Genomic DNA, 13130 nt, shown 5'->3' on the forward strand with positions numbered 1-13130 from the left:
TTTGATGTTCTTGAAATAACGTATGACTATATCACCAGTCTTTATACTTGTTGCTTGTGATCTGGGTGAACAGCCTTATTTCCTCATATATCTTCCTCTTTCCCTCCTTGGTCCAACCAGATTCTTATGCGGACTCCAAAGGAGGTCAAAACAATAACTTGACCAGGGACACTTCATGCCTTTATCCTGCTCCTGGAACCCTGTATCTGGGCACATTCTACAAGCAGCACCAAAAAGGACCCTTAAAATATAACCTAGCATTTTACACTTAATATATATATATATTAAGTGTATATAATATAATATGTATAATATAATATATATATTAATATATATATATGTGTGTGTGTGTATATATATATATAATGCTGTTATGTGAAGCATTGCCAAAGACTGAATTCCATATTTTTACCCCAAAAACACATGCACCATTTCCGAAGTGAACTGATTTCCAATAGCATAAAAAATGGAGTCATTAAAAAGAAATTATTGTTATGCTTTCATTCGCATGATTCATCACATCTATTATATGGTTAACATGCTTCACCACTTACAGAAATGTCTTCTAAGGGGTAAAAACAAACAAACAAAAAAACCCTACAGTTCCATCTTTTATGCTGTATTTCTGCACAGAAGCATTTAATTTTAATGACACTTCTTATGAAAGGTATGGTAGAACAGTAAAACAAACTTTTATGAAAGTTACTCATACAAAATAGTTAAACTGAATTTTAATTAAAAAAGCCTATGACTCCTCCAAAAAATGAAAAAAAGAAAACTCAAATATTTCATTAAGTTAAAACAAAAACCCTCAGAAAAACTTAGGTAACATTTTCTGTACTTGAATAGGGACAACTATACCCACATGTGAAAAGAATGTCAGAATTAAGGTAGGAACTATGCATTTCCCAGAAAGATTACTGAAATGACAAACATCAAAAGTGGTTTTAAGTATCAGTCGAAGTTCTGTTGTTAGACACAAACTAGTGCAAGTTCCTTGCATCATGACCGTGACTCCTGTATTTTTTTTCTTTCCTAAAAGTAGTTCTTTTTATAGTTGATTGATTAAACTTAACCTCTGACGGTCATCCAATCCAATGTTGATTCAAAGAGAGGTTACTGCCAACATTAGGTTAATGTAGCTATACCTTCATCTAGCAGAGTCTTGAGAACTTCCAAGGACAGAGGTCCGAAAACCTCTCTGGGATGCCTGCACAAACCTCTCAGCAGACAAATTTTTCTTAATGTTCAATCTGATTCTTCCAAGCCATGATTTCTTACCATTAATATTTGTTATAATACCTGTCACTAACAGCTTGGCTGTGCTGTTTTTGTAATTTCTGGTATAGTTGTACGCTACTATTATGTCACCCCCTCAGCCTTCTCTGCGCCAGACTAAATGAACAGCTCCCTCAACCTGTCTTTGCCTGTCATGTTGTTTAGGGTCCTGACTATCTTCATATTCCTCTGCTGGGCCCTTTCTAGTTCTTTCTCGTCACTCAGATTGCAAAGTCCCAAACTGGACACAATAGCTCAGGTGTGGACAGTTTTTGATTTATTTTCCTCTTATTTTCCTGTATTTCCCTTTGATTTATTTTCCATTTTACTTTCCAGCATATAGCTTGCCTTAATGAAAGTACTGTTTTCTTCATGGATTTCTTTTCGGTAAATCACAGTGAAACGGAGTACAACACAGAAGTAGCAACTATGTGAAATTCCAGATAGCTGCATGTTTCTAAATCAACAGCAGAGATTCCCCTGTTCTTCCTTCAAATCTAGTCTACATATGGTATAGTACCAAAAAATGTGGTGACACAGTTTTGCAATATGTTTTGCTCAAAGACCAGCTCAACAGTAACACTGTATTTTTGCTTAAATCCTTGAAAAAACAGGGAGAGGGCTGCAGAATCTTGGCCAGATGCTTTTGCAAAAAGTAACTTGTGATTCACCAATACTGAATTCCAATATCAAAAGGTTAAGATATTCTATCGTGCATCTTTACTCAGAATGATGTAAAGCCTTTCAAATGAACTGGATTGACAAAGTCATTTAGGAAATGGAAGCCCAAGTAAAAGAATTAAAAATATATATCTTTACATCAACAAGGGTAAACTACTTAAGGAGATAAGCAGAATAAGAGTTATGTCTCATCTGTGAGAAAATGACTCACAACCTGGAAATATGTCAGGATAAAAATCTGTAGGCCCTTTATAGGAAAACAAAACAAAACAAAACAAAACAACTCAAAACAACAAACTGATGCCAACTTTCATGTTTTCTGCCTTCCCTCCTCAATGAAATAATCTTGGAATTCTTGTCTTAGTATGGATGATACACAGTGATACCACTTTTGATGCAATTTACGTTGCCCCTCTCAGTGCTAGAAGTAGTCAATAGTATATTCAGAACACTTCTTTCTTGGCTAAAATTTTCTCCTTTTTCACAGCCAAAACATTTTGTTGAGACTGTCTTCACAATTCACCTCCAGTAGAACCAGTTGAGGTTCTAAAGGAAACCTGAATCTTTCCTTACCCGCTTATCTATTCAGCTTCACAGTGGCTTGCATGCATACAAACCTGTACAGATGTGTACAAATGCCTAATAAATAAGATCTGTCTAGCCTATTAGAAGGTAGTGGAAGTAGTGGTATTTTCTTTTTTTAATCAAAATGTATTGTAGATAATTAAATCTAATACAAGCATTAAATCTTGAAAAACAACTCCAAAAAGACACACGCTATAAGTACAGGGCACTGCCCTTTACATTGCTTTAGAAACACCTAGAATTAATTAAATATTAAGAAAGGGGAAACAAATAATGTGTGTTGGCTTTCACTAAGTGGTAAGAAAGTGACCAACATTCTCTTTTTGAGAATGTGTTTGTATTGCTAACAGATGTTTGGTGTTAGAACAGCTAACTAAAAGCAAGATATGCCAGACACGCAGAGAAAAAATAAAAGGAAAACTCATGGGATGTGAAGAGCAGCAAAAGACATGGACAGTAAAAGGTAACTGGCGTGCACTATAATAAATTCAGATATAAGGAAAATGAGTTTTATACATCTCTGCAACAAAGGTTCTGAATATATCAGCTAACAGCTGTATTTGAAAAAAAAATAATTTACACTGATGTTATTATACCTCAAATGAGTAGCGGAGCTTCCTATAACACCAAGTACTCTTCCATATGAGCCCTCTAAATTGAACAGTACAAAATATACTCATATAAACCTAAAAATATTCAAGCTTCACATTTTCTTAAGTGTAGTTTGGTATTTTTTGGTACTCTGTAATATGAAAGCATGGTGAACTATAGTACAATCTGTCATCATGTAAAATAACCAACATTAATCCAATACAACATGAGGCCACTTGAACAGTGACAAGGTGTCAATAGACTTCATTTGTATGGTTAAATTACAACATTACTGAGATTGAACACATGCAGTATGCAAGACCATGAACACTAATACTTAAATCCAATAGAATTTAGTCTAAATTAGATTTGTTAGCTGTCAGGCATTGCTACATAGCATTATTTTCTTCCCCCGTTAATAAACCATTCCAAAGAAGCACGCAGGCATAAAAATCACTCAAGATTTATGCCTGAACCTTGCAGAGAAAGAATATTATACCAGATACTTGTCTTTTCACTGCACATCTGTGTGAAGAGTTTGACTCTAATTGCTCTATGCCCTTCCATTTAATAGTTGAAGACAGAACTAAACCTCATCTTAGCTTTTCTTCTTAAGGCTAGGCAGACCCAGTTCTCTCAGCTTCCCCTCCTACCTCACATACTTCAAGTCCTAAATGTCTCGAGTCCATCTCTGTTGGACTCATTCCAGTACATCACTTTATTTCTTGTATTGGGGAAAGCAAAATTGCACACAGTGCTCCAAATGCAGTCACACAAGAGCTGGAGAGAGAGAATAATTGCTTCTTTCAATTTGCTGGCTATACTCTCACAACAGTGTGCTATGCAGTTGGCTGCCTTTGCCACAAGAGTACACTGCTGACTAAATAAAAACATTACATGAAAAGTTCCTACCCATAACTAAATGTATAGGCGTATTCAGCCCCTACCTCTCAGCACTCTACATGTATGTGAAATTAATGGAAACAATTGCCATCAGCTCTCTTGCACTCAGATTTCCTTGTGGGGCTCTGATTAAGAGTGGAAACACACAAATAATAAGTCTCTCTTGTTAACAACTTCCCAGATAAAACCCCAAGCAGTGCATCCCAAAATCTACATTATCTCCAGAAGTGTTGTTAAGAAACACTGATTGCTCTTCTGTAACATGATTACGTCTCTGCTACAGCACAATTCTGGGTGAAGGTTTAGAAAGAGCTGTTGTCAACCCCTCTCAGAAATCAGACAGAAAACACTTCCAGAACTGTCACAGACTAACATTCATACAAAAAAACTGAGTGCATTCTGCTTGGTAAGTCTACCTTAATGTCCTCATAACAGGCCTAATACAGTCTGTTACTCAATGCAGTCAGTATTTGTGATGAGACAGCCCTTCCTTCAGATTTCTCCATCATTAACACACAGGAGTTCTGAGACTTTCTGGAGGATTGTTCCCTGGACATAGAGGATCAGAATCAAATGTAACTCTAGGACATTTTAGAGCATAGCAGACTGAATAAAGGAAGCTTGACTTTTTACAAGCTATCTTCCTTGGGGGTTTTCCTTGTTTCATGATTTACAACTGTACCTCTCTCCCACTCGTATCTCAGAGAAAGACTGTGCATGGAAAGTTGTAGAAAGATTACCCTCAAGACGAAAATGGTCTTGCAGTGGACAAAACTCTGGGGTAGAGAATGTTCCAAAAGATTAATCTTACCACTCCATTCCAGCTTACACTTCAACACAATTACAAATATTACTTCCCCCATGTAAGTTATCTAATATTTTCTTTAATCTAAGTAGCGCCATCCTGGCTGCAAGTCATGGCTCTCCCCCAGTGTGTTTAAGGAATGCCATATCAGAAATAAGCCAAACAAATTCAAAAGAAAATTGATTATTTTTGAAAGATGGAAGCCTAAAAACCTGCACTGAGAACAGGTCCACAAAAAAAAATAAATAAAATAGAGAGAGAGAGAGTACACTAGCTGGAAAGAGTTTGTGAAAAACAGATTCTTTATGTAGAACTAAGGATGCAAACATATACATAACTAAGCATATACAGCTTATATGTCTTAACATTACAAAACTAACGCATAGCAATTCACAATCTTTAAAGTAAGCAACAACAAAACAAAACAAAAAATCCACTCCAAAACTTAAACAAAACAGCAACAACAACAATAAAAACTCACCACTAAACCCAGAAACTGTTTATGGTCAATTAAATCAATGAACTTCCAGCTTGTATTATAAACATATCAATATAACACCAGTGGAATGGAAAAACAAACTTAGTATACTCCTAAGCCTTTATTTCTAGACCCAGGCAGGAAATGCAAGCCATCAACAGCTTTCCGTTTTTTCACTTGCCATCCAGAGGGAGCTGGACAGGCTTGAGAGGTGGGTTTGTGAGAACCACATGAGGTTTAAAAAGGCCAAGTGCAAGGTCCTGCACCTGGGCTGGGGTAAGATTGGGTACAGGTTGGGTAGAGAATGGATTGAGAGCAGCCCTGAGGAAAAGGACCTGGGGGTGTTGGCTGACAGGAAGCTCAACATGAGCTGGCAATGTGTGCTTGCAGCCCACAAAGCCAACTGGGGCTATGGGTCTGCTTTATCAGGTATACTGGTCTGCATCAAGCAAAGCGTGGCCAGAAGGTTGAAAGAAGTGATTACTCCCCTCTTCTCTGCTCTTGTGAGATCCCATCTGGAGTGCTGCGTTCAGCTCTGGGACGCCCAGCACAAGAAGGACACAGAGCTATTAGAAGTCCAGAAGAGGGCCACTATGATGATCAAGGGGCTGGAGCACCACTCCTGTAAAGACAGACTGAAGGAGCTGGAGTTGTTCAGCCTGCGGAAGGCTCCAGGGAAACCTTATAGTGGCCTTCCCATACCTAAAGGGGGTCTGCAGGAAAGCTGGAGAGGGACTTTTTGTCAGGGAGTGTAGTGACAGGACAAGGGGGAATGGCTTTAAATTAAAAGAGGGTAAATTTAGATTAGATAGAAGGAGGGTGGTGAGGCACTGGCACAGGCTGCCCAGAGAAGCTGTGGGTGCCCCATCCCTGGAGGTGCTCAAGGCCAGGCTGGATGGGGCTTTGGGCAGCCTGGGCTGGTGGGAGGTGTCCCTGCCCATGGCAGGGGGTTGGAACCAGGTGATCTTTAAGATCCCTTCCAACCCAACCCATTCTATGATTCAATGAACCTATAATTGCTATTGGCTTTTCCTTTTTTTCCTGATCAGTCCTTGCTCCTCTGTGTACTCGTTCTCTCTTCCTTAATAGCATTGAAAGGTTGAAATTTACTGTCAAGGAGTGAGGAAAGCAATACTACTGTGAAGTACAAATGTTTCCTAGCGCCCAGCAATTAAGATGAGGCTCAGGGAAAGACCAGAAAACAGAACGTCAGTACTTCAGAAATCTGTACAAGGCAAAAAGAATACTCTAAAAGATTACTTTTTTTTTTTTTTTAAAGTAAAAGCACATTAACATGAAGTTCAATGTTTTTGGTATTACCTGCCAAAACCATAATGTGGCTATATGTAAGCTCAATATTATGGAGTGTGTGGCTTACATTTTTTGGGAGGAAGGCTAGGAAAAAGAAGCAAGCAGTGACATTATCTGATTTAAAGGAAAATCTCTGGTAAATCTGAAGCAAGACTTGAGAGTTACTTTGTAAATCAAACTAGCCATTAAGACTTGAGATAGTATTTGTTATAATCACTGAGAAGTCATCAAGCCTTTTTTTCCCTCAAACTTTTTTTCAAGTGCTATAAAAGAAGCACTTCAGTGTACACACATGCTGCATATTCAGCTTACAAGAGACATATTGTATTACACTACAACAGGAAACACTAAAAGCTACAGCCTTTTATCTATACTCTTGCAGAGTTGTAGAGCATCATTTTAAAATCCCGACTATATAAAAAATATATACAGCCATTCTTTATATAGGTTCACACACTTTAATCACAAGTTTTGTCCATTTTAAAATCAAATTACTTGCTAGATCTAGAGTGGTAAAGCTGATGTGTTTTCATTATAATTCCCTTGTATGCCTTTTTGTTTCCAAATTATTATTTTTTGTTTTTAACAAATTCACTTTCTAAGAAAATATGTAAAGAAATGGAAAGTAACATAAAGGAATAGCAATGGCTATTAGACGTAGAAAAGACCTAATACCCTTTTTAATCTGTATCACGACAACTGAATAGGTGTAGTTATGATTAACAACTGTACTTAAGATTAGAAATGCACACATTATGTTAGATCAGATTACACTAGAGATAGAAGATATTGCTTTAAAATGTCTACAAAATATAAATCTGAAAGAATCTTATGAAGCAAAGAAAAATAGGACTTGTCAACAAGCCAAAAGGACACCTGCTTACAATGTGCTTCATTTTTTTCTTACCTTCTGTGCTTAATCCAGGACTTGAAGTGAATTTTGCTACATCGACAATCTTTACGGCAAACTGTTGCCCTGTTTCCCTGTTGATACATCGCCGCACAACGCTGAATGGACCCCTGAAACACACATGCACAAAAAATCAGCAATAAATAAACCATTCTCTTTTATGCATTGAGCTATAATTGCATTACTTTTAAACAAAATTTAGATTCCAATATATAATTCAAGTATAGTAACAGAAGCTTGTACTTCTAATCTTTGCTCCCCATGAACCATAAAACATAGTTTTAACAACAGACTAGAGTAAGAACAGTAAATGAGTTTCTAATTTACTATATTAAGGAGAGCTCAAATATATTCTCTTATTCAACCAGTTGAGAAAGGCCATACTGTTGGAAACCACGTGTAATATACTGGCACATTATCATTACATTTTAAACAGACTTTTTTTGATGCATAGCTCAAATGGGAGAAAATGTATTAAAAGACTATAATGTGAATTGCAAGCTTCCTAAACCGTTTCTAACTTGGGTATTATACTTGTTTTATACTGTAAAAATACTGTAAATACTATATTCTGCAATTTGTATTCATCTCCTCGATTTCCAAAATGAAAATTTGACAGGGATGACTTCAAAATTTGACTCACAGTACCAGGTAGAAAGAAAGAAAGAAAAACAGAGGTGAGAAATATATTCTTGCTTTCAGTCCTGAACTAAAGTTAAGAAATTACCATTATTTGAAAGAACCGAAAGGATATTCTTTAGTAACAATGATAAAAGAAACAAAACTGCTAAGTCATGCTGTTTGGGTTGGTTTCTCTGTTCTACACAAACTTGGTTCATTTTAAGCTTATTTGACACCACTGTGTTTATGAACAACTTCCCTTACTGCACTTAAAGCTTATCATTTTCTCTCATCCTAAGCACTTCAAGAACCCCCATAAAAATTACAGATAAAGAAGATCTATTAAAATTTGTTCAGACAGATGTTAGCGTTGCATCACTAAAGCTAGCTATTGTTCAAAACTGAAGTTACGTTTGCTGAAACATGAGTTAGAACAATGGTAACCCTAAAAAGCTCCACTTTAAAAATATCACCATCAATACACATTTATGGGAGCTTCTTTCACAGTACATAATTTAAGTTCTTGATGCCTTGACTTAGAATATGGAAACTTCCATTCACTATTAATAAGAGAAAGTAGAATCAGACAATTATGGTGTGTCAAGCATTCAAACATGAAAAATTAATTAGTTGTGAAAACAAAACAGGGTTGTTTCAAGACTGCAATATAATTGACCTTGCCACTACTTTTTTTACTCCTACTGATTTAATGACTGAATTGATAGTTCTAAGAAATTCATTCTAAAGTCTTCTCAAAAAGACGTAAGGACAAATCTGAGGGTGGAAAGAGCCTTTGTTTGGAAGTTCATCTGTTGAGTGAATATTCATCCACTGAGTGAAATAAATGGATAAATATAACAAGAGAAATCCTTCCACTCAGACAGTGAACTGGAAGTTGGTTTCTGAGCAATAAGACTGCAAAGAAATGGAATTGTCAAAATAAAAGTTTCTCTGAGAGGGGAGAGAGGTCCAGCTGAAGATATGTACTCACATACGTATATAACTGGGCTTTTGGAATTTCTTTACATACCAGATGATTCAAAAAATGCAATTTTTTACCCTACCAAATCAAGCTATTCCCATAGATAAAATCCATTTTTGTACCCTATAAACAACATACTTGCAAACATTTCTTTGAATAACATGATTTTTGACACAGAATACGAATGCTAAACCAGGCCATGAATCACAATGTAAACATTCAAAATTAAGGAAGATATTTATTAACACAACTATCTAACTGTGAATTATGCTGATGCACTCAGACACAGCTACCTACTCAAGAAAATAATTTTTCTCTCTCATTTTCTCACTCCTAATGTACAATGAAATCCCCCAAACTGATGACTGTTTTCTTCTTTGTATCCATAACCCAATATTATTCAGCATATAAAAACCCCAACAGTTACCACAAATATTTTTAAAAGATACTCAATTAAGAATTTTAATATACGAAAATCAACTTTTATCTGTAAATACAGAAAGCTCGTCTAACTTCATTTGGCTACAGATGACTAGAGCTATTGACCTGAAACACTCCCCCCATATTAAAGAAAGTAATCTTTTATTAAAAATAAACTGACATTTTATACAGATCAGCGTCACCTTCTTATCCCGAGTCCCTGCTTACTCTTTTAGCATGTCAAAGTAGGATTTGTTTAAAATAGCACAAAACCACATTTAAATTATGATAATTTAAAAACATTTCAAAAACCTAAACTACAGCTTCAGAATAATATTGGCAATACTTGTTTTTCAGATATAATTTGCTAGAAATTACATGTATTTATTTAAAATTGATCCTTTTTCTTTTCATTCTCACTGGTTTTCCTCACAAAGCCTTTATGAAGTTATTAAATAAAGGTTTTTAATATAGTCTGATACAGAATGATAGATTATTGGAGTGTAGAAAAACCTGATGAGAACACCATGCCCTTACTTACAGGCTGACCCTTGACTTTTGTTCGTCGATGTAACTACAGAAACCCTATGAATATACATTTTTCTTCCTATTGACTACGCTACTTCTAGTTTTCCTGGTTTACTCAAGTCTGGGCTTAGAACTTGCCCATTTACCCGAGTGTGTATGTACACATACTTCTAGTAGCCAAGAAGAAAAAGATGGCTGGAAAAAGAATAAATGAAAAAGGAACATCCAAACTACAGCTCCAAGAAGGATTAGGCTTGTGGTCATCCTTACCACTCTTGTAAGTATGACTTATTTTTTCTTTCCATCATGTATTAACATTTTAAAACCCTGACTGGAGCAATTTCCATCCTGCATTTTCAGTCTGGGACAAAAAATGGATGTTTCATTCAATTCCGTAACAGAGTATAAGAGGCGTCATGACAGTCTCAACCTTTATGGCCATATTTAAACTTAGCTATGCTTTTTAAAGAGCCTTTTCTACCTATAAAGACGAATGCCAGAGTCTTAAGTAAATCAAAGCTGCTGTAAAGCTCAGAAGACAAGAATTCAGTGGTGCCCACAATTAACTCATTCTCTTAAAAATACACCAATTTAGAGTCTCTTATGGAAATCAAAAGAGATTTTAAACATAATCCAAAAATTCATGTATTTACAAGCCTCAGATTTCCAACGTTTCCAAAATTAGCTCTCCCATATTCAAGCCACAAACAGCCTCAAAATAGCATACATGTTATGACTATAGATTAGATGAATATATTCCATGACAGAAGCAGTGCAACAAAGGCTTGAAGTATCCAGTTTTAAATAACTTGTTATCTCATGGATATTTAACACATTCACGAGAGGTACCCTTATGATTTAAGCAGACACCCTTGCTACAATGTGCCAATTAACAGAAAGGAATGTTAAAATAAATTATGGTTGCAGTTAGTTTTTTGACATCTTCCTCGTAGCTTCAATGAAACACAGACATTTTACAAACAAAGTTACAATACCCCGCAGTGATATTGCTTAATTTGAGCCAGAAAACAAAACCCCATGCTTCCTAACACAATAGTTTCCAATCTTATTCAGAAGCTAAGTAACAAACGTCTTTCAGGCCACACTCTTAGCATCAAAAATGATGCTTGTTTCCCTCAGTCAGGAAAAGGACTAAGTTATTTGATCTTTCAAATGATACAAGTAGCTATTCATCAGTTTTGTTTGTCACCAGGGAAACATATCACATTCTGGATAAACGACAATTTCTATAGCTCAGTTTATTACTGCAGCTCAAATGATATAGGATCTAAAACACAGAGATGATGCAAAGGGGAAGGAGCAGCAGTAAAGATGCAGGTCATCAAAATGGTTACAGACAGATCAGACAACTTATCTGAATGTTTGTTTATTAAAACAGAGGAACTGGGTTAAGTTGAATAATAAGAGATTTCATCCTCTAACAGTCATACAAACTAAAATTATGATTTAATGTGTTTAATATTTCACTCCTCTCTCTGCTACCCTTAACAGACACACCTACTGAGATGCACAGACCAAAAAAACACCATCTTTCCACCTTCCCCTCCACCTTTCAGAACCTTTCACTGTGGTTAGCACGGACAGAACAGACTACACTAATACACTGCTACGTCTGAGAATCATTAAAATACTCAAGTAGTAAGGACAAATGCTTTTCTTTCACTGATACTTGTTTTGTTATTGGCAGCAACACATCCCAACATCTGCAATTCTTTGATTCGTGCTTGCAATGTATATCAAAGCACAAAATGTATTTTCTTAGACTGAAGTTGGAATGCATGCTGAGTTTTGCTGTTTACTGCAGATGGAAATCAAAGCATCACGATACATTATTAAGGAGGTTATTGATTACATGTAGGCCATGAGAAAGTGGATAGGAATGCTGAAAAGGTGCCTCAATCATTTTTTTTTTTTCACGTATCCTAAATTTCAGGTTAGTAGGACAGCTCCTGATATAATCTTAACCCCAATTAAACTGTTTCTGGTGATTAATTTTGGTGTATTAACAGAACAGTTCGTTTTCATATCAACTAGACCTACCCGTGTATACAAAGGAGTATAACATTTGAACTAGAATGAAGTCCTAAAAATTTTAGACCACCAAAGCCTCTTTTTTTAAAAAATTATTATTATTATTATTATTATTATTATTATTATTATTATTTACTAAGTCCTTCACTTTGAATTCTTTTATTTGGTGTATGTCATAAGGATTTCAAGGATAAAGATCATAAACCATCATTTTTCAAACCTTTTATTTATTTATTTATTTAAACTGAAATCTTGCTGGTTTGTCTGTTCTGCTTCCTTTCCTCTTCCCTCTAATACATGCTGGTGTGCAAGAATGAGAACAGGTTGGGATTAAGATAAAGTCTGTTCATTCCTAACAAGCACAAATAGTTGTAGCCAGTAACTACAGCATGGACTCTTACCATGTCCTGAAATAACTAAACCAACTCATTGGAATGGAGTTCCTGCTGATGAATATTCTAAGGACACCATGAACCTCTATGCTTCAACCCCAAAACTTTCAGAGTATAAGTTATTTACATATCAGATCACCAACAAATTGCTCAACATTTCTTCCAAGTGAATCATGTTTTTTCCAGGAACATAGCATAAAGCAATGCATTTTGGCTCTCAAACTCAGTTTTCATAACAAAAAAGCTGAATATTTTCTCAGTAAAACCAAGAGCAAACAATCTCTTCCAGTAAATACAGAATCCCTTTGCAATTGAGTTTTCATTGAAGAATTGAAGGCTTTTTCCTCCTTTCTTAAGAAAGCTTAACTATTAAGAACCTGAAGCACACAGTGTGTGTCTGTTATTCAACGTTAAATTTTACGTTTTACATCTTAAATGTAAATCAATATAAAAAGAACTATGTCAGCTTGTTGCATCAAGAAAGTATAAGTGTATACAAAGTCATGTAAGAAAAGACATATATACCCAGATTTTTTTTCTCTTTTTTTTTTTTTTCTCCATTTAGAGGCTATGCACTTGCTTAGCTAAGCAGC

At 35.7% G+C, this 13130-nt stretch overlaps 1 protein-coding gene across 3 annotated transcripts in view; it reads right to left on the bottom strand.

Annotated features, from left to right (window-relative positions):
- CASK (calcium/calmodulin dependent serine protein kinase) overlaps positions 1 to 13130 on the bottom strand; it is a 214806-nt gene that overhangs the window by 151263 nt on the left and 50413 nt on the right. For all 3 annotated transcript variants that reach the window (XM_084285031.1, XM_084285030.1, XM_084285032.1), the window contains exon 2: positions 7540 to 7652. In XM_084285031.1, the coding sequence (XP_084141157.1) occupies positions 7540 to 7652 (113 nt within the window). The remainder of the gene's footprint in view (positions 1 to 7539; positions 7653 to 13130) is intronic.

This window comes from Netta rufina, assembly GCF_964035555.1.
Source record: "Netta rufina genome assembly, chromosome: 1".
In the NCBI taxonomy this organism is placed as follows: domain Eukaryota; kingdom Metazoa; phylum Chordata; class Aves; order Anseriformes; family Anatidae; genus Netta; species Netta rufina.